The 21,499-nt window shown below is 54.5% G+C and overlaps 2 protein-coding genes across 5 annotated transcripts in view; both read right to left on the reverse strand.

Annotated features, from left to right (window-relative positions):
* The window catches only part of RPL37A (ribosomal protein L37a), a 359,890-nt gene that overhangs the window by 65,745 nt on the left and 272,646 nt on the right, over positions 1-21,499 (reverse strand). The window lies entirely within an intron of this gene.
* Positions 1-21,499, reverse strand: part of LOC142468861 (ADAMTS-like protein 5) — a 44,950-nt gene that overhangs the window by 18,396 nt on the left and 5,055 nt on the right. For all 4 annotated transcript variants that reach the window (XM_075575487.1, XM_075575490.1, XM_075575488.1 and 1 more), the window contains exons 2-7: positions 19,242-19,311; positions 16,957-17,120; positions 7,468-7,528; positions 7,223-7,325; positions 6,606-6,733; positions 5,195-5,318 (exon numbers count right to left, since the gene is read on the reverse strand). In XM_075575487.1, coding sequence (XP_075431602.1) covers positions 5,195-5,318; positions 6,606-6,733; positions 7,223-7,325; positions 7,468-7,528; positions 16,957-17,120; positions 19,242-19,311 — 650 coding nt within the window. The remainder of the gene's footprint in view (positions 1-5,194; positions 5,319-6,605; positions 6,734-7,222; positions 7,326-7,467; positions 7,529-16,956; positions 17,121-19,241; positions 19,312-21,499) is intronic.

The following is a 21,499-nucleotide window of genomic DNA, read 5'->3' on the forward strand; positions in this document are numbered from 1 at the left end:
CACAGATTATAATGAGATGTATCACATTCTGCGTCTCTGCCCCAGCTTGCACCCTGGGGAAAGTCAGTAGGAGGAGTTGGGGAGGAGTTACATGGGGCACAGATTATAATGAGATGTATCACATTCTGCGTCTCTGCCCCAGCTTGCACCCTGGGGAAAGTCAGTAGGAGGAGTTGGGGAGGAGTTACACAGCGTGCATATTATAATGAGATGTATTACATCATCCCTGCGCCATTAATTTCGCCTTTTATTTGGCCACAAAAATCTGAAGTGGTGTAAATCTTACCGGAGATGTAAGAAACTATTCTCATATACACCCCGCAGCTCTGCTCCCAAAAAAAGAGAGCAGTGCGTCTACACAGACTTTCTCTGCATTGATACAAAGACCCCAAAGGTGTCCGTGCATTTCTGTATTAAGTAGTAGGATCCAATCGTGGAAAAAGTGGAGCACGGCAAACAAAATCGGGGGCACAAACCTGGCTGGTTAAAAACAATTTATTGAAAAAAGGGTGACAGCATGGAGTGCGGCATAAGGGAGTACCTCTGACGCGCTTCGCGCTCTTTGCGCTTTGTCAAAGACATAGCCCCCGTTTTTGTCTGCTGTGCCCCGCTTTTTCCACAATTGGATCGTTTTACTGTACCAGTCAGCAGGAAGCATGCGGAGGAGCAGAGACCGCGCAGTGAGGAGCAGGGGCCGCGCAGTGAGGAGCAGAGGCCGCGCAGTGAGGAGCAGAGGCCGCGCAGTGAGGAGCAGAGGCCGCGCAGTGAGGAGCAGAGGCCGCGCAGTGAGGAGCAGAGACCGCGCAGTGAGGAGCAGAGACCGTGCAGTGAGGAGCAGAGACCGCGCAGTGAGGAGCAGGGGCCGCGCAGTGAGGAGCAGAGACCGCGCAGCGAGGAGCAGAGACCGCGCAGCGAGGAGCAGAGACCGCGCAGTGAGGAGCAGAGACCGTGCAGTGAGGAGCAGGGCCCGTGCAGTGAGGAGCAGAGGCCGCGCAGTGAGGAGCAGAGACCGCGCAGTGAGGAGCAGAGACCGTGCAGTGAGGAGCAGGGACCACGCAGTGAGGAGCAGGGACCACGCAGCGAGGAGCAGAGACCGCGCAGCGAGGAGCAGAGACCGCGCAGTGAGGAGCAGAGACCGTGCAGTGAGGAGCAGAGACCGCGCAGTGAAGAGCAGAGACCGCGCAGTGAGGAGCAGAGACCGCGCAGTGAGGAGCAGAGACCGCGCAGTGAAGAGCAGAGACCGCGCAGTGAGGAGCAGAGACCGCGCAGTGAGGAGCAGAGACCGCGCAGTGAGGAGCAGAGACCGAGCAGTGAGGAGCAGAGACCGCGCAGTGAGGAGCAGGGGCTGCGCAGTGAGGAGCAGAGACCGCGCAGCGAGGAGCAGAGACCGCGCAGCGAGGAGCAGAGACCGCGCAGTGAGGAGCAGAGACCGTGCAGTGAGGAGCAGGGCCCGTGCAGTGAGGAGCAGAGGCCGCGCAGTGAGGAGCAGAGACCGCGCAGTGAGGAGCAGAGACCGTGCAGTGAGGAGCAGGGACCACGCAGCGAGGAGCAGAGACCGCGCAGCGAGGAGCAGAGACCGCGCAGTGAGGAGCAGAGACCGCGCAGTGAGGAGCAGAGACCGCGCAGTGAGGAGCAGAGACCGCGCAGTGAGGAGCAGAGACCGCGCAGTGAGGAGCAGAGACCGCGCAGTGAGGAGCAGAGACCGAGCAGTGAGCTGCTTATGCCCATCTCTTGGTTCAAGGAGCTTTGTTCTATTCTTCTCCATTTCTGCATTAAACTTGCACTGTGCTGGCTCTGCCCCTCTGACAGCTGGAGGATGAAAGCGCTCACACCCCGTGCCCGTCCAGTCGCCGTGTGCTGGAGCTACATGCATATCAAGCAGAAAGCTGGGTGCCCCAGCACATGCCTTCGGTATTATATCATTGCGCATGCCGGGGCTGCAGAGCTGTAACGTATTGGAAGGCGAAACTATGGCAATTATCCTAATACTCATCTTTAAATCTGACACTTTAATTCTCCCAGTCCTTCAGATTAAGGGAGTGGCTGTCATAATTATATCGCTTGGAATAGAAATGAAAACACACGTAGACATGGCTATCAAGGAGATGTAGAGCAGGGGTGGGCAACTCCACCCCCCCTCCCCCACCCAGGGGTGGGCAACTCCACCCAACAGGTCTTCATAATATCCCTGCTTCATCACAGGTGGCTCAATCAGTGGCTCAGTCGAAGACCAAGCCTCTGATTGAGCCCCCTGTGCTGAAGCTGAAACTGCTTGAGCCCCCTGTGCTGAAGCTGAAACTGCTTGAGCCACCTGTGCTGAAGCTGAAACTGCTTGAGCCACCTGTGCTGAAGCTGAAACTGATTGAGCCACCTGTGCTGAAGCTGAAACTGATTGAGCCACCTGTGCTGAAGCTGAAACTGATTGAGCCACCTGTGCTGAAGCGGGGATATCCTGAAAGCCTGACCTGTTGGGGGGGGGGGGGGTCTTCAGGACTGGAATTGAGAACCCCTGGGCTACAGGATTCTGAGAGGTTCTATTATCTTGGAGACGCGTTTCCTGTCTAGCAGATTACTGCGCGCCTTGCACATTTTACTGATTGAGCCACCTGTGCTGAAGCAGGGATAACCTGACCATGACAATGAGTCGCTGACCATGAGCCGTGTCCCCGCAGGACATCACTAAATAGTGATCTAATAATAATGTAAAGGTTGGCTTAACAAATATAAGAAATAGGACCATATTTACTAAGCAGTGTTCTGACATAAGACACCTTTCCGGCACTGAAAGTCACATTGGATGGGCTGTAATCTGTCATATGGCCAAACACTGCTTAAGAAACACAGTAATAGTCCTTATGAGAAATATTACCCAGTGATGACACACAACTCCCATGAAAGAAAAGTCAATATAATTTGTAGGGAGACTGCTACAACCAGCAGACCTCCTTCCCTCCTCTCTGTGTGCGCTGCAGGGCAGGTAGCGTGAGGTCTGCTCTCTGTGTGCGGTGCAGTGCAGGGCAGGTAGCGCGAGGTCTGCTCTCTGTGTGCGCTGCAGTGCAGGTAGCGTGAGGTCTGCTCTCTGTGTGCGCTGCAGGGCAGGTAGCGTGAGGTCTGCTCTCTGTGTGCGCTGCGGTGCAGGGCAGGTAGCGTGATGTCTGCTCTCTGTGTGCGCTGCGGTGCAGGGCAGGTAGCGCGAGGTCTGCTCTCTGTGTGCGCTGCAGTGCAGGGCAGGTAGCGCGAGGTCTGCTCTCTGTGTGCGCTGCAGTGCAGGGCAGGTAGCGCGAGGTCTGCTCTCTGTGTGCGCTGCAGTGCAGGGCAGGTAGCGCGAGGTCTGCTCTCTGTGTGCGCTGCAGTGCAGGGCAGGTAGCGCGAGGTCTGCTCTCTGTGTGCGCTGCAGTGCAGGGCAGGTAGCGCGAGGTCTGCTCTCTGTGTGCGCTGCAGTGCAGGTAGCGTGAGGTCTGCTCTCTGTGTGCGCTGCGGTGCAGTGCAGGTAGCGTGAGGTCTGCTCTCTGTGTGCGCTGCAGTGCAGGTAGCGTGAGGTCTGTTCTCTGTGTGCGCTGCGGTGCAGGTAGCGTGAGGTCTGCTCTCTGTGTGCACTGCGGTGCAGGGTAGGTAGCGCGAGGTCTGCTCTCTGTGTGCGCTGCAGGGCAGGTAGCGCGAGGTCTGCTCTCTGTGTGCGCTGCAGTGCAGTGCAGGTAGCGTGAGGTCTGCTCTCTGTGTGCGCTGTGCAGGGCAGGAAGCGCGAGGTCTGCTCTCTGTGTGCTCTGCAGTGCAGGGCAGGTAGCGTGAGGTCTGCTCTCTGTGTGCGCTGCAGTGCAGGTAGCGCGAGGTCTGCTCTCTGTGTGCGCTGTGCAGGGCAGGTAGCGTGAGGTCTGCTCTCTGTGTGCGCTGCAGTGCAGGGCAGGTAGCGCGAGGTCTTCTCTCTGTGTGCGCTCCAGTGCAGGTAGCGCGAGGTCTGCTCTCTGTGTGCACTGCAGTGCAGGGCAGGTAGCGTGAGGTCTGCTCTCTGTGTGCGCTTCGCTGCAGGGCAGGTAGCGCGAGGTCTGCTCTCTGTGTGCGCTTCGCTGCAGGGCAGGTAGCGCGAGGTCTGCTCTGCCTGTGCGCTGCAGTGCAGGGCAGGTAGCGCGAGGTCTGCTCTCTGTGTGCGCTTCGCTGCGGGGCAGGTAGCGCGAGGTCTGCTCTCTGTGTGCGCTGCAGTGCAGGGCAGGTAGCGCGAGGTCTGCTCTCTGTGTGCGCTGCAGTGCAGGGCAGGTAGCGTGATGTCTGCTCTCTGTGTGCGCTGCAGTGCAGGGCAGGTAGCGTGATGTCTGCTCTCTGTGTGCGCTGCAGTGCAGGGCAGGTAGCGCGAGGTCTGCTCTCTGTGTGCGCTGCAGTGCAGGTAGCGTGAGGTCTGCTCTCTGTGTGCGCTGCAGTGCAGGGCAGGTAGCGCGAGGTCTGCTCTCTGTGTGCGCTGCAGTGCAGGGCAGGTAGCGCGAGGTCTGCTCTCTGTGTGCGCTGCAGGGCAGGTAGCGCGAGGTCTGCTCTCTGTGTGCGCTGCAGTGCAGGGCAGGTAGCGTGAGGTCTGCTCTCTGTGTGCGCTGCAGTGCAGGGCAGGTAGCGCGAGGTCTGCTCTCTGTGTGCGCTGCAGTGCAGGGCAGGTAGCGCGAGGTCTGCTCTCTGTGTGCGCTGCAGTGCAGGTAGTGCGAGGTCTGCTCTCTGTGTGCGCTGCAGGGCAGGGCAGGTAGCGTGAGGTCTGCTCTCTGTGTGCGCTGCAGTGCAGGGCAGGTAGCGTGAGGTCTGCTCTCTGTGTGCGCTGCAGTGCAGGGCAGGTAGCGCGAGGTCTGCTCTCTGTGTGCGCTGCAGTGCAGGGCAGGTAGCGCGAGGTCTGCTCTCTGTGTGCGGTGCAGGGCAGGTAGCGCGAGGTCTGCTCTCTGTGTGCGCTGCAGGGCAGGTAGCGCGAAGTCTGCTCTCTGTGTGCGCTGCAGTGCAGGTAGCGTGAGGTCTGCTCTCTGTGTGCGCTGCGGTGCAGGTAGCGTGAGGTCTGCTCTCTGTGTGCGCTGCAGTGCAGGGCAGGTAGCGCGAGGTCTGCTCTCTGTGTGCACTGCAGTGCAGGGCAGGTAGCGCGAGGTCTGCTCTCGGTTATCTAATGCAGAATGAGGGCGTGACCCGCAGGTGGGATTTCGATGGGTTATTGCAGAATGATTGAGGCAGTTACCAGATGCTGGGTACTGGGTGGTGTAGATACTGCGGTGGTGCCGGCAGGAGCTATTCTTCCCTCCGCAAACTCCGCAAATGTCTCTCTTCTCCTCCGATCCCAGGATGAGGTCACAGCCGATTTGCTGGCAAAAGAACAAGCACAAGAGATAGGCTACAGCAGGGGGTTCTTAACTCCAGTTCTCAAGACCCCCCTCCAACAGGTCAGGTTTTCAGAATATCCCTGCTTCAGCACAGAGGGCTCAATCAGTGGCTCAGACTGAGTGCACTGTCCTGAAGCAGGCTCATCGATTGAGTCACTGATTGAGCCACCTGCGCTGAAGCAGGAATATCCTGAAAACCTGAGCTGTTGGGGGGTCCTGAGGACTTTAGTTGAGCGCCCCTGGGCTACAGGATTCAGAGATGTTCTATTACCTGGGAGAGACTGTCCCTGCCTCGCAGACTATTTTGCACCTTGTACATTTGACTGGTTTAGCTTATTATTGTTAGACCTGAACGTTTCAACAGAAAAATCATAAAACAGCAAATGTCAAAACCTGTCACTGGTTCACCATTTGGTATCACAACTTGCAAATAAAACCTGTTTTCCCCCCAGAATATAATATGGCTTCTACAACCCTACACTTAAAATCTAGCAATTAGAAAATAAATATAAAAAAAGTAAAGATAATTAGCTTTTTTGGGCAAATCTCATTCCAACCATCAGTCAACATTTTCTGCTGCAGTGGAACAGGATATATTTCACATGCAAATCTTTCTTCTCCAGCAAAAGGCATAAATGCTATATAATATGCGCATAAACCCAGCACAGCTTCAAAAATACATCAATGCAACCTGATGTACAGTATTGGTCAGCAGATAATCAGGAGCCGGACCGCAGACAGATTACCCGGACCCATTTCACACCTTGCGAGCCCCCTCTATTCCCCCCCCCCCTCTTCCCATGTATGTTCCCCCAAATACATACACCCCCACCCCACCCACCCAAATACATACAATGCACCAGCATCAAAGGCTTGGCATGGGACAGTCAGTGAGGAAGGCCCACAGCTGGGGGAGAGCCGGGGCAACAAGAGGACCGGCAGCCGGGGGCAAAGCAGCCACCAGGCCTGGGACACTTGTTCCAGCTCACCCCCCCGTCGGCGGCCCTGATCAGGAGTAGGGTTGCAATAGGTTAATATCCTGAAGGGTTTTGGGAAACCTATTTAAAATGTCTTATTGAACTTAATGACAGAGATTACAAGTGGATTTGCCTAAAGGGCATTTATGGGTTGACCGGCAATTGGGAATGCCAGATTCTATTGTCTGTGTAATGCTCCCACAAGGACCTGCCTCGCACTTTTTCTATAAAGCCCTCCCCCCTCGCATAGCTTCTTTCCCCATTGACACCGACACTGGATGAGCAAACTTACCAGGCACTGACCGTTGATGCAGACGCCATCGTAGCTTGTCCGGCACGGTGTCCCATCCAAAACTCGGCCAAAGTTGTAATAAAAATTCTGCCCTTCTGCCAAACAGCTGAGCTCGCAATCACTTTGCCCTTAACAAGTAATGGGGGGGGAGAGACAAAAGAAACATATTGATTATGGATCGCTGTAAAGAAGGCATCTCTAGCACTGAAGGTCCTATCAAAGTAGGTGACATGCTGAGTGATGTACTTGGACACTTCCAATGCCACACCCACTGATGAATTTAATGCAGTGAAATGGGGACCAATTGGGGTTGAGAAAGGATGCAATATTTCTGCACTCGTCTGTTAAGATGAATAAAATGTGTTTTTTTTTTTTTTGCATCTATCTGATCGCCTTGGAGTCGCGAGTAACCAATTTCGGCCCGCGTATCCATCATTCACATATGTGTGTATCTTGGATTTGGGGCTAACGTGGATACAAAGCACCCTGAAAACGTTCTTTAATTTTTACTTATACTGATATAGGTGGCTATTGTTTTTGCTGACACACACCGATGAATTTAATGCCGGGAACAAGAGTGAGACGGGGACATGGAAAAGGACGCACTGCGTGGTTACCTGCGTGGAAAGGAGCCCATTTGAAGTAGTTCCCTATTAGAGCCTTGTTGTTGTAAGCAGAGCACTGGAAATGCTTGAAATCCATTACCCCTGACGGACAGTCCTGTGGAGGAAGAGTTTCATTGTTTTAAACATTTTCTAAACATTAAATCAGTTTATTATGTGACCTCATAGTTAAATATTATAAAATCATTTGTGAGCTGCCTGCATCACTTGTATCAGGCCTGCATATAATAGGTCCTCACCTGTGTATTACACACTTGGTACTGCCTCTTGTTTCCTGGGCAGAGCTGACCCTCTGGATCTCTGTTGGGAAAATAGCAGTAAAACATATGGATGGTACATGTGCAGCAGGATAGCAGGGGCCTGGAGGGATGGTACATGTGCAGCAGGATAGCAGGGGCCTGGAGGGATGGTACATGTGCAGCAGGATAGCAGGGGCCTGGAGGGATGGTACATGTGCAGCAGGATAGCAGGGGCCTGGAGGAATGGTACATGTGCAGCAGGATAGCAGGGGCCTGGAGGGATGGTACGTGTGCAGCAGGATAGCAGGGGCCTGGAGGGATGGTACATGTGCAGCAGGATAGCAGGGGCCTGGAGGAATGGTACGTGTGCAGCAGGATAGCAGGGGCCTGGAGGGATGGTACGTGTGCAGCAGGATAGCAGGGGCCTGGAGGAATGGTACGTGTGCAGCAGGATAGCAGGGGCCTGGAGGAATGGTACGTGTGCAGCGGGATAGCAGGGGCCTGGAGGGATGGTACATGTGCAGCAGGATAGCAGGGGCCTGGAGGGATGGTACGTGTGCAGCAGGATAGCAGGGGCCTGGAGGGATGGTACGTGTGCAGCAGGATAGCAGGGGCCTGGAGGGATGGTACGTGTGCAGCAGGATAGCAGGGGCCTGGAGGAATGGTACGTGTGCAGCAGGATAGCAGGGGCCTGGAGGGATGGTACGTGTGCAGCAGGATAGCAGGGGCCTGGAGGGATGGTACATGTGCAGCGGGATAGCAGGGGCCTGGAGGAATGGTACGTGTGCAGCAGGATAGCAGGGGCCTGGAGGAATGGTACGTGTGCAGCAGGATAGCAGGGGCCTGGAGGAATGGTACGTGTGCAGCAGGATAGCAGGGGCCTGGAGGGATGGTACATGTGCAGCAGGATAGCAGGGGCCTGGAGGGATGGTACGTGTGCAGCAGGATAGCAGGGGCCTGGAGGGATGGTACGTGTGCAGCAGGATAGCAGGGGCCTGGAGGAATGGTACGTGTGCAGCAGGATAGCAGGGGCCTGCAGGGATGGTACATGTGCTCCAGGATAGCAGGGGCCTGGAGGGATGGTACATGTGCAGCAGGATAGCAGGGGCCGGGAGGGATGGTACATGTGCAGCGGGATAGCAGGGGCCGGGAGGGATGGTACATGTGCAGCAGGATAGCAGGGGCCTGGAGGAATGGTACGTGTGCAGCAGGATAGCAGGGGCCTGCAGGGATGGTACATGTGCTCCAGGATAGCAGGGGCCTGGAGGGATGGTACGTGTGCAGCAGGATAGCAGGGGCCGGGAGGGATGGTACATGTGCAGCGGGATAGCAGGGGCCTGGAGGGATGGTACATGTGCAGCGGGATAGCAGGGGCCGGGAGGGATGGTACATGTGCAGCAGGATAGCAGGGGCCTGGAGGGATGGTACGTGTGCAGCAGGATAGCAGGGGCCTGGAGGGATGGTACGTGTGCAGCAGGATAGCAGGGGCCGGGAGGGATGGTACATGTGCTCCAGGATAGCAGGGGCCTGGAGGGATGGTACGTGTGCAGCAGGATAGCAGGGGCCCGGAGGGATGGTACATGTGCTGCAGGATAGCAGGGGCCTGGAGGGATGGTACGTGTGCAGCAGGATAGCAGGGGCCTGGAGGGATGGTACGTGTGCAGCAGGATAGCAGGGGCCTGGAGGGATGGTACATGTGCAGCAGGATAGCAGAGGCCTGGAGGGATGGTACGTGTGCAGCAGGATAGCAGGGGCCCGGAGGGATGGTACATGTGCTGCAGGATAGCAGGGGCCTGGAGGGATGGTACGTGTGCAGCAGGATAGCAGGGGCCTGGAGGGATGGTACGTGTGCAGCAGGATAGCAGGGGCCTGGAGGGATGGTACGTGTGCAGCAGGATAGCAGGGGCCGGGAGGGATGGTACATGTGCAGCAGGATAGCAGGGGCCTGGAGGAATGGTACATGTGCAGCAGGATAGCAGGGGTCTGGGGGGATGGTACATGTGCAGCAGGATAGCAGGGGCCTGGAGGGATGGTACGTGTGCAGCAGGATAGCAGGGGCCTGGGGGGATGGTACATGTGCAGCAGGATAGCAGGGGCCTGGGGGGATGGTACGTGTGCAGCAGGATAGCAGGGGCCTGGAGGGATGGTACATGTGCAGCAGGATAGCAGGGGCCTGGAGGGATGGTACATGTGCAGCAGAATAGCAGGGGCCTGGAGGGATGGTACATGTGCAGCGGGATAGCAGGGGCCTGGAGGGATGGTACGTGTGCAGCAGGATAGCAGGGGCCTGGAGGGATGGTACGTGTGCAGCAGGATAGCAGGGGCCTGGAGGGATGGTACGTGTGCAGCAGGATAGCAGGGGCCTGGAGGGATGGTACGTGTGCAGCAGGATAGCAGGGGCCTGGAGGGATGGTACATGTGCAGCAGGATAGCAGGGGCCTGGAGGGATGGTACATGTGCAGCAGGATAGCAGGGGCCTGGAGGGATGGTACATGTGCAGCAGGATAGCAGGGGCCTGGAGGGATGGTACATGTGCAGCAGGATAGCAGGGGCCTGGAGGGATGGTACATGTGCAGCAGGATAGCAGGGGCCTGGAGGGATGGTACATGTGCAGCAGGATAGCAGGGGCCTGGAGGGATGGTACGTGTGCAGCAGGATAGCAGGGGCCTGGAGGGATGGTACATGTGCAGCAGGATAGCAGGGGCCTGGAGGGATGGTACATGTGCTGCAGGATAGCAGGGGCCTGGAGGGATGGTACGTGTGCAGCAGGATAGCAGGGGCTTGGGGGGATGGTACGTGTGCAGCAGGATAGCAGGGGCCTGGAGGGATGGTACATGTGCAGCAGGATAGCAGGGGCCTGGAGGGATGGTACGTGTGCAGCAGGATAGCAGGGGCCTGGGGGGATGGTACATGTGCAGCAGGATAGCAGGGGCCTGGAGGGATGGTACATGTGCAGCAGGATAGCAGGGGCCTGGAGGGATGGTACGTGTGCAGCAGGATAGCAGGGGCCTGGAGGGATGGTACATGTGCAGCAGGATAGCAGGGGCCTGGGGGGATGGTACGTGTGCAGCAGGATAGCAGGGGCCTGGAGGGATGGTACATGTGCAGCAGGATAGCAGGGGCCTGGGGGGATGGTACGTGTGCAGCAGGATAGCAGGGGCCTGGAGGGATGGTACGTGTGCAGCAGGATAGCAGGGGCCTGGAGGGATGGTACATGTGCAGCAGGATAGCAGGGGCCCGGAGGGATGGTACATGTGCAGCAGGATAGCAGGGGCCTGGAGGGATGGTACATGTGCAGCAGGATAGCAGGGGCCTGGAGGGATGGTACGTGTGCAGCAGGATAGCAGGGGCCTGGGGGGATGGTACATGTGCAGCAGGATAGCAGGGGCCTGGAGGGATGGTACGTGTGCAGCAGGATAGCAGGGGCCTGGAGGGATGGTACATGTGCAGCAGGATAGCAGGGGCCTGGGGGGATGGTACATGTGCAGCAGGATAGCAGGGGGCTGGAGGGATGGTACATGTGCAGCAGGATAGCAGGGGCCTGGAGGGATGGTACATGTGCAGCAGGATAGCAGGGCCTGGAGGGATGGTACATGTGCAGCAGGATAGCAGGGGCCTGGGGGGATGGTACATGTGCAGCAGGATAGCAGGGGCCTGGGGGGATGGTACATGTGCAGCAGGATAGCAGGGGCCTGGAGGGATGGTACGTGTGCAGCAGGATAGCAGGGGCCTGGAGGGATGGTACATGTGCAGCAGGATAGCAGGGGCCTGGAGGAATGGTACATGTGCAGCAGGATAGCAGGGGCCTGGAGGGATGGTACATGTGCAGCAGGATAGCAGGGGCCTGGAGGGATGGTACATGTGCAGCAGGATAGCAGGGGCCTGGGGGGATGGTACATGTGCAGCAGGATAGCAGGGGGCTGGAGGGATGGTACATGTGCAGCAGGATAGCAGGGGCCTGGAGGGATGGTACATGTGCAGCAGGATAGCAGGGCCTGGAGGGATGGTACATGTGCAGCAGGATAGCAGGGGCCTGGAGGGATGGTACATGCGCAGCAGGATAGCAGGGGCCTGGAGGGATGGTACGTGTGCAGCAGGATAGCAGGGGCCTGGGGGATGGTACATGTGCAGCAGGATAGCAGGGGCCTGGAGGGATGGTACATGTGCAGCAGGATAGCAGGGGCCTGGAGGGATGGTACATGTGCAGCAGGATAGCAGGGGCCTGGAGGGATGGTACATGTGCTGCAGGATAGCAGGGGCCTGGAGGGATGGTACATGTGCAGCAGGATAGCAGGGGCCTGGGGGATGGTACATGTGCAGCAGGATAGCAGGGGCCTGGAGGGATGGTACATGTGCAGCAGGATAGCAGGGGCCTGGAGGGATGGTACATGTGCAGCAGGATAGCAGGGGCCTGGGGGGATGGTACATGTGCAGCAGGATAGCAGGGGCCTGGAGGGATGGTACATGTGCAGCAGGATAGCAGGGGCCTGGAGGGATGGTACGTGTGCAGCAGGATAGCAGGGGCCTGGAGGGATGGTACGTGTGCAGCAGGATAGCAGGGGCCTGGAGGGATAGTACATGTGCAGCAGGATAGCAGGGGCCTGGGGGGATGGTACGTGTGCAGCAGGATAGCAGGGGCCTGGAGGGATGGTACATGTGCAGCAGGATAGCAGGGGCCTGGAGGGATGGTACATGTGCAGCAGGATAGCAGGGGCCTGGAGGGATGGTACGTGTGCAGCAGGATAGCAGGGGCCTGGAGGGATGGTACATGTGCAGCAGGATAGCAGGGGCCTGGAGGGATGGTACATGTGCAGCAGGATAGCAGGGGCCCGGAGGGATGGTACATGTGCAGCAGGATAGCAGGGGCCTGGGGGGATGGTACATGTGCAGCAGGATAGCAGGGGCCTGGAGGGATGGTACATGTGCAGCAGGATAGCAGGGGCCTGGAGGGATGGTACATGTGCAGCAGGATAGCAGGGGCCTGGAGGGATGGTACGTGTGCAGCAGGATAGCAGGGGCCTGGAGGGATGGTACATGTGCAGCAGGATAGCAGGGGCCTGGGGGGATGGTACATGTGCAGCAGGATAGCAGGGGCCTGGAGGGATGGTACATGTGCAGCAGGATAGCAGGGGCCTGGAGGGATGGTACGTGTGCTGCAGGATAGCAGGGGCCCGGAGGGATGGTACATGTGCAGCAGGATAGCAGGGACCTGGAGGGATGGTACGTGTGCAGCAGGATAGCAGGGGCCTGGAGGGATGGTACGTGTGCAGCAGGATAGCAGGGGCCTGGAGGGATGGTACATGTGCAGCGGGATAGCAGGGGCCTGGAGGGATGGTACATGTGCAGCAGGATAGCAGGGGCCTGGAGGGATGGTACAAGGGCAGCAGGATAGCAGGGGCCCGGAGGGATGGTACATGTGCAGCAGGATAGCAGGGGCTGGAGGGATGGTACGTGTGCAGCAGGATAGCAGGGGCCTGGAGGGATGGTACATGTGCACAGGATAGCAGGGGCCTGGGGGGATGGTACATGTGCAGCAGGATAGCAGGGGCCTGGGGGGATGGTACATGTGCTCCAGGATAGCAGGGGCCTGGAGGGATGGTACGTGTGCAGCAGGATAGCAGGGGCCTGGAGGGATGGTACGTGTGCAGCAGGATAGCAGGGGCCTGGGGGGATGGTACATGTGCAGCAGGATAGCAGGGGCCTGGAGGGATGGTACGTGTGCAGCAGGATAGCAGGGGCCTGGAGGGATGGTACATGTGCTGCAGGATAGCAGGGGCCTGGAGGGATGGTACATGTGCACAGGATAGCAGGGGCCTGGGGGGATGGTACATGTGCAGCAGGATAGCAGGGGCCTGGAGGGATGGTACATGTGCAGCAGGATAGCAGGGGCCTGGAGGGATGGTACATGTGCAGCAGGATAGCAGGGGCCGGGAGGGATGGTACATGTGCTCCAGGATAGCAGGGGCCTGGAGGGATGGTACGTGTGCAGCAGGATAGCAGGGGCCTGGAGGGATGGTACATGTGCAGCAGGATAGCAGGGGCCTGGGGGGATGGTACATGTGCAGCAGGATAGCAGGGGCCTGGGGGGATGGTACATGTGCAGCAGGATAGCAGGGGCCTGGAGGGATGGTACATGTGCAGCAGGATAGCAGGGGCCTGGAGGGATGGTACATGTGCAGCAGGATAGCAGGGGCCTGGGGGGATGGTACATGTGCAGCAGGATAGCAGGGGCCTGGGGGGATGGTACATGTGCAGCAGGATAGCAGGGGCCTGGAGGGATGGTACATGTGCAGCAGGATAGCAGGGGCCTGGAGGGATGGTACGTGTGCAGCAGGATAGCAGGGGCCTGGAGGGATGGTACGTGTGCAGCAGGATGGCAGGGGCCTGGAGGGATGGTACATGTGCACAGGATAGCAGGGGCCTGGAGGGATGGTACGTGTGCAGCAGGATAGCAGGGGCCTGGAGGGATGGTACATGTGCACAGGATAGCAGGGGCCTGGGGGGATGGTACGTGTGCAGCAGGATAGCAGGGGCCTGGAGGGATGGTACGTGTGCAGCAGGATAGCAGGGGCCTGGAGGGATGGTACATGTGCAGCAGGATAGCAGGGGCCTGGAGGAATGGTACATGTGCAGCAGGATAGCAGGGGCCTGGAGGAATGGTACATGTGCACAGGATAGCAGGGGCCTGGAGGGATGGTGCATGTGCAGCAGGATAGCAGGGGCCTGGAGGGATGGTACGTGTGCAGCAGGATAGCAGGGGCCTGGAGGGATGGTACGTGTGCAGCAGGATAGCAGGGGCCTGGGGGGATGGTACGTGTGCAGCAGGATAGCAGGGGCCTGGAGGGATGGTACGTGTGCAGCAGGATAGCAGGGGCCTGGAGGGATGGTACATGTGCAGCAGGATAGCAGGGGCCTGGAGAGATGGTACGTGTGCAGCAGGATAGCAGGGGCCTGGAGGAATGGTACATGTGCAGCAGGATAGCAGGGGCCTGGAGGGATGGTACGTGTGCAGCAGGATAGCAGGGGCCTGGAGGGATGGTACATGTGCAGCAGGATAGCAGGGGCCTGGAGGGATGGTACGTGTGCAGCAGGATAGCAGGGGCCTGGAGGAATGGTACATGTGCAGCAGGATAGCAGGGGCCTGGAGGGATGGTACATGTGCAGCAGGATAGCAGGGGCCTGGAGGAATGGTACATGTGCACAGGATAGCAGGGGCCTGGAGGGATGGTACATGTGCAGCAGGATAGCAGGGGCCTGGAGGGATGGTACGTGTGCAGCAGGATAGCAGGGGCCTGGAGGGATGGTACGTGTGCAGCAGGATAGCAGGGGCCTGGAGGGATGGTACATGTGCAGCAGGATAGCAGGGGCCCGGAGGGATGGTACATGTGCAGCAGGATAGCAGGGGCCTGGAGGGATGGTACGTGTGCTGCAGGATAGCAGGGGCCTGGAGGGATGGTACGTGTGCAGCAGGATAGCAGGGGCCGGGAGGGATGGTACATGTGCAGCAGGATAGCAGGGGCCTGGAGGGATGGTACATGTGCAGCAGGATAGCAGGGGCCTGGAGGGATGATACATGTGCTGCAGGATAGCAGGGGCCTGGAGGGATGGTACATGTGCTGCAGGATAGCAGGGGCCTGGAGGGATGGTACGTGTGCAGCAGGATAGCAGGGGCCTGGAGGGATGGTACATGTGCAGCAGGATAGCAGGGGCCTGGAGGGATGGCCCAAAAATGATGATAACATTTCTCTTCCCAGAATAGAGATCTTTATTTTAAATTCAGACCCTTACATCCTTTTCAGTGACTTATGCAGGAAATAATTTGTTTCCAACAGGTAAATTAATTCTTTCTGCACAGCTCTGACTAATGATAAACTTTCTTTCCAAGCTTTCATTGAGCTCTAATTTGGGTTTGTAAAACGGATACCTGTTCTTATCTTAATGACACATTAGTGAACCAGTCCCCATCTCACAGGTCAGCGCACTCGCCCGGGAGCCGTAAGCTTGGAGCATCTGAGTTTTCACCCATGACCTTTTCTGTAACAGTGCCGGCCTTTGATTTGTGGAACATATGAACATACCCATGTACCCTACCTGAGGGGAGTAACATAAGAACATACCCATGTACCCTACCTGAGGGGAGTAACATATGAACATACCCATGTACCCTACCTGAGGAGAGTAACATATGAACATACCCATGTACCCTACCTGAGGGGAGTAACATATGAACATACCCATGTACCCTACCTGAGGAGAGTAACATATGAACATACCCATGTACCCTACCTGAGGAGAGTAACATATGAACATACCCATGTACCCTACCTGAGGGGAGTAACATATGAACATACTCATGTACCCTACCTGAGGAGAGTAACATATGAACATACCCATGTACCCTACCTGAGGGGAGTAACATATGAACATACCCATGTACCCTACCTGAGGAGAGTAACATATGAACATACCCATGTACCCTACCTGAGGAGAGTAACATATGAAAATACCCATGTACCCTACCTGAGGGGAGTAACATATGAACATACCCATGTACCCTACCTGAGGGGAGTAACATATGAACATACCCGAGTACCCTACCTGAGGGGAGTAACATAAGAACATACCCATGTACCCTACCTGAGGGGAGTAACATATGAACATGCCCATGTACCCTACCTGAGGAGAGTAACATATGAACATGCCCGAGTACCCTACCTGAGGGGAGTAACATATGAACATACCCATGTACCTTACCTGAGGGGAGTAACATATGAACATGCCCATGTACCCTACCCGAGGGGAGTACATATGAACATACCCATGTACCTTACCTGAGGAGAGTAACATATGAACATGCCCGAGTACCCTACCTGAGGGGAGTAACATAAGAACATACCCATGTACCTTACCTGAGGGGAGTAACATATGAACATGCCCATGTACCCTACCTGAGGGGAGTAACATATGAACATGCCCATGTACCCTACCTGAGGGGAGTAACATATGAACATGCCCATGTACCCTACCTGAGGAGAGTAACATATGAACAACATGCCCATGTACCCTACCTGAGGAGAGTAACATATGAACATACCCATGTACCCTACCTGAGGAGAGTAACATATGAACATACCCATGTACCCTTCCTGAGGAGAGTAACATATGAACATACCCATGTACCCTACCTGAGGAGAGTAACATATGAACATACCCATGTACCCTACCTGAGGAGAGTAACATATGAACATACCCATGTACCCTACCTGAGGGGAGTAACATATGAACATGCCCGAGTACCCTATCTAAGGAGAGTAACATATGAACATGCCCATGTACCCTACCTGAGGAGAGTAACATAACAACATGACCATGCACCCTACCTGAGGAGAGGTATGAACATGCCCATGTACCCTACCTGAGGAGAGTAACATAACAACATGACCATGCACCCTACCTGAGGAGAGGTATGAACATACGCATGTACCCTACCTGTGGAGACACTGCCTGGTACGCACCGCTGCTCCCCCGCCGCAGGTCCGAGAACACGGTGACCAGCTGTGCCATGAGCTCCACTCATTGCTGGAACCCAAAGGAGAGCTGAGCTCGGGGCCGAGTCTGTGCGCAAATCCTCTCTGCAGTGGGGTCCTCTGTACCTAATAAAGAAGAACATTGTGCAGCGTTCACCCCGCTGTTAGACGGCACCTCCCAGAAGTTCAAATTCTATATTCCGAACGAGGAGTTTTTTTTAACCTGGAACCCAACATTCCTCCAGCATGGAAACGATGTGTTCGCCCAACATGTAAGCAGCCCAGACATGATCCCTATCTGGTTCCTGGCCCGCTTAGCTTACTTTCTTTGACAATGTTTTGGGCAATCCCAGGAAGCCCTGAGGGGCCTGGGGCATGTTCTTATTGGATGGGATTGAAAGTGTGTGGATAAGGGCGTCAATGTTGGCGAAAATGAGCCCGGGGCATCTACTCAGAAGCTCATTCTCTCAAGACAACCCTCCTGTCAAATATAGCCTGTTTGTGACCCAGAGGGACATAGCATTTCTTGTTCTATAGTAACCTGTGCTAAAGCAGGGATATCCTAAAAACCTGACCTGTTGGTGGCCATTGAGGGCTGTAGTTGCACACTCCTGCTGTAGAGCTATGTGGGAAAAATATGGAATTTACTGTCGTCTTAATGAAATATCATAGTTCCTCGCATAGTCCAAGTTCTGAGTCATCTGGACAAAGTCTGAAGATTCTGGTACAAATATTCCTGCGCTATTATTTGAGTGCGTCAGGGCAGCAAAAGAATAAACACAGGCATGTGTCTCTCTTAATATACAGGACGTAAGTGTGATAAACACAGCAGGAATGGGATAGTTCTGTTGTCGAAGTGTTTTGACATCTCTAAATGAAAACATGGATATTTCAGTGTATATATATATATATATATATATATAGACCCTCTATGATATATGATATCCTTATATAATTATGAATTATATATCTTTACATAGTGCTGACACTCTGCCTATATGGGCTCTACTACAGGGGGGCTCAACTCCAGTCCTCAAGACCCCCCAATAGGTCAGATTTTAAGAATATCTCAGCTTCAGCACAGGTGGCTCAAATCAGTCTCTGCTTCAGCACAGGTGGCTCAATCAGTCCCTGCTTCAGCACAGATAGATCAATCAGTCCCCACTTCAGCACAGATGAGCTCAATCAGTGGCTCAGTCGACTGAGCCACCTGTGCTGAAGCTGGGATATCCTTAAAACCTGACCTGTTGTGGGGGGGGGGGGGGGTGGTGGTGGTGGTCTTGAGGGCTGGAGTTGAGCACCATTGCTCTACTAGACGCAGTCCAAAATCTAGCTACATTGTATCAGTGGTCCCAGATCCTACAATCTCATTTATAGAGCTTGAGAGGCCCAGAGACGGAATGACTGAAGTCACATGGGCTGGTCTGAAGCTCTCGTTTGCCAGTATTACATGTTATGATGGTGGGCATAAAACCATAAAGATTGCCAAAAACCGGGATCCACGGAGCCTGATACTGCCAGTGATATAAAACAGGGGGGGCTCAACTCCAGTCCTCAACCCCCCCCCCCCACACAACAGGTCAGGTTTTCAGGATGTCCCTGCTTCTGCACAGGTGGTTAAATCCGTTCCTGCTTCAACACAGGTGGCTCAATCAGAGGTTCAGTCGAAGACTGAACCTCTGATTGAGCCACCTGTGCTGAAGCTGGGATATCCTGAAAATCTGAAAAATGGGGGGGGGGCTTGAGGACTGGGGTTGAGCACCCCTGATGTAAAAGAACACCCCCAATCGTGGCATCATATCACGAGAACAGCACATTTAAAAGGACCAGTGGTATAACATGGTTAGTCCTTAGAACAGAAGCGTTGGACTATCCTTGGGATGTGCTGTTTATTTAGCACATTTTTCTTGTCTTGGTAAAAGCTTTGCAACCATTAGGTAATAAATAGTTACACATGGAAGGGAACAACCTTAGCATGCTCACCATACTACCAGGGCATAAGATAGACAGGGAAAGATGAGGCAAAGGAGCAACCAGACAGACTTATTACAACATTCTAGAGCAGGGGGTGCTCAACTGCAGTCCTCAAACCTAAAATATCCCAGCTTCAGCACAGGTGGCTCAATCAGAGGCTCAGTCAAAGACTGAGTCTCTGATTGAGCCACCTGTGCTGAAGCAGGGGTATCCTGAATGAGGACTGAAGTTGAGCACCTCTTTTCTACAGTATGTCACTCCTGCCTATTGTACCTGGCTGAGGGATGGAGTCGTCTGAAGGACCCAAAGGACACACACTGAAGCCAAACATCGACATATCAACCTGGGAAAAGAAACAGCAAATGAAGAGACCGAAAAACATATGAACGGGTGTGAGCCACGTGCTCTAAAAATTCAACATGATAACGTGTAAATGATGGGAAATCCCCAAGAAGCCTGCAGTTGTGTCAGGGGTTGTGTAATGCTGCACACTCATGCACACACAATATTGGCAACAAACGCTACTTTGGAAGATGTCATCTAAGAACTAGTCATCCCAATGGCAGTACAAAGGACTCAGGGTCGTACCTTAAGGTTGGAGGAAAGGAGATTTCACCAGCAACACAAAGGATAGGGTTCTTTACAGTAAGGGCAGTTGCAGTGTGGAATTCATTACCCATGGAGACTGTGATGGCAGATACAATAGGTATGTTCAAAAAAAGGTTGGACATCTTTTTAGAAAGGGAATGTATACAGGGATATACCAAATAAGTAAACATGGGAAGGATGTTGATCCAAGGAGTAATCTGATTGCCAATTCTTGGAGACAGGAAGGAATTTATTTTTCGCCTTGTGTGATATCATTAGATATCATCAGGGGTGCGCAAACTGGGGGGGGTATTCCTATATACGCCAGCGGGTGCGCAGATCACCGCGATAGTGACAAGTGTTGACCCTCCCAGCTTCTTCTTTCGATGGGTAGATCACGCAGCGACGTATGGGTATCAGAAAAGAGAGATCTCTATGACTGGGTTCTCTATACACCCAGCTAGGCTTGCCTGTGAGGATGCTATGTAATAGGAGGAAAAGGAAGAGCGTAGCTGGGGTTTTGGTATGTTTGGCGCATGCTTCGGGTAGCATCCGAAACACTTGTTTTTTTTTCTTCACTTGAGATCCTCAGGGAATTGTTCGATTAACTTCAAATTTAGAATGTAAGTACATATTTGGCACCACCTGTGCTGAAGCAGGGATATTCTGAAAACCTGACCTGTTGGTGGCCCTTGAAGACTGGAATTGCCCACCGCTGGTTTAGACTGTAAGCTCCTTGAATCCTTACCTATTGCACCAGTGTATGCTAATGTTATTGTCTTTTACAAGCTCATTGTACTGTGCCGGGGGCTTGCTAACTCGTAACAATAACACTGCAAGAAGCAGCTCGATTATTATTATTTTCTCTGGGCCACGTTTAAGATGGTTGCCACCATAACATTTTCTTTATCATAAGTACCTACACTCTAGCACCACCTTGCCTGTTTTGTCATAGCCACTTCACCTGTTAGGTATTGGGGCATATCTTCTGTAAATGCCCCAATCTGATTCCCCCCTCCGATGCGCTAGTCAGATGACATCACTACCAGGGATAATGCCGGCATCAGAAACGTTCCGTTTGTTTGTACAGGTTACCGAGTCCGCAGCAAAGTTGTGATTTTGAACCTTATTTGAGAGCTTTTATATCTGATTAGCTATTACTCATGACAGAATACATTCTTTTATGGACATAACGTTCATCCTTTTCCCCCCTTTGGAAATAGTTTTTCACCTATTGAGATGACGCAAAGGATTCTGGGGTCTGCATTCCAAGAAGATGATACCAGCCGCACAGCAAACAAAGCACAGCTCCTATGGGCCCATACGCTGCTCTGTTTAGTAGTTTTTTAAAACATCTTACATTACTTGAACTCGGACGCCCGCTGGGGAAGGATTGTATTGGGTTTAGGCAATGGGAAATCATCTCACAAACGTTGTCAATACTAGGATGGAAAAATAATGGCTGCCCACAGGAGTAAATGACGTTGCTGAGTGGCAGGTTGACAGGAAACAACCTCGCGGTCATCTTGGAATAGGGAAAAGTCAGTGTCCTATAGGATTTTCCGACATCAACTTCATGATTTGGACTCTCTGGGGGATTTTCAAGAGACTGTTTTGTTTCCTATGGACACAGTGTAATTGTGAGCGCCAGGTATCCTTTTTAGTGTACGCAGGTTGGAGGTAACTTGCATTGTGGGAAGCCTTTGGCAGCTCCGTCCTTTTGTTAACACAATTGGTTTTTCCCATTTTGTTGTTTAAATTTTTTGCACGATATTATAGTATTTGTTGCACGTGTAAATACACCTCACAGGTTAAGCGCTGTTTAGTTAGGGTTTAATTTCATTTTCACTATTCCTATAGGATTAACCCTAACCTCTCTTGCACTGAAGGCGTTCAATATATTGTGTGGTAACCCTGCAGTCATACGCTGGGATTTCCCCCCA

Source organism: Ascaphus truei, chromosome 18 (assembly GCF_040206685.1).
Source record: "Ascaphus truei isolate aAscTru1 chromosome 18, aAscTru1.hap1, whole genome shotgun sequence".
Classification (NCBI taxonomy): domain Eukaryota; kingdom Metazoa; phylum Chordata; class Amphibia; order Anura; family Ascaphidae; genus Ascaphus; species Ascaphus truei.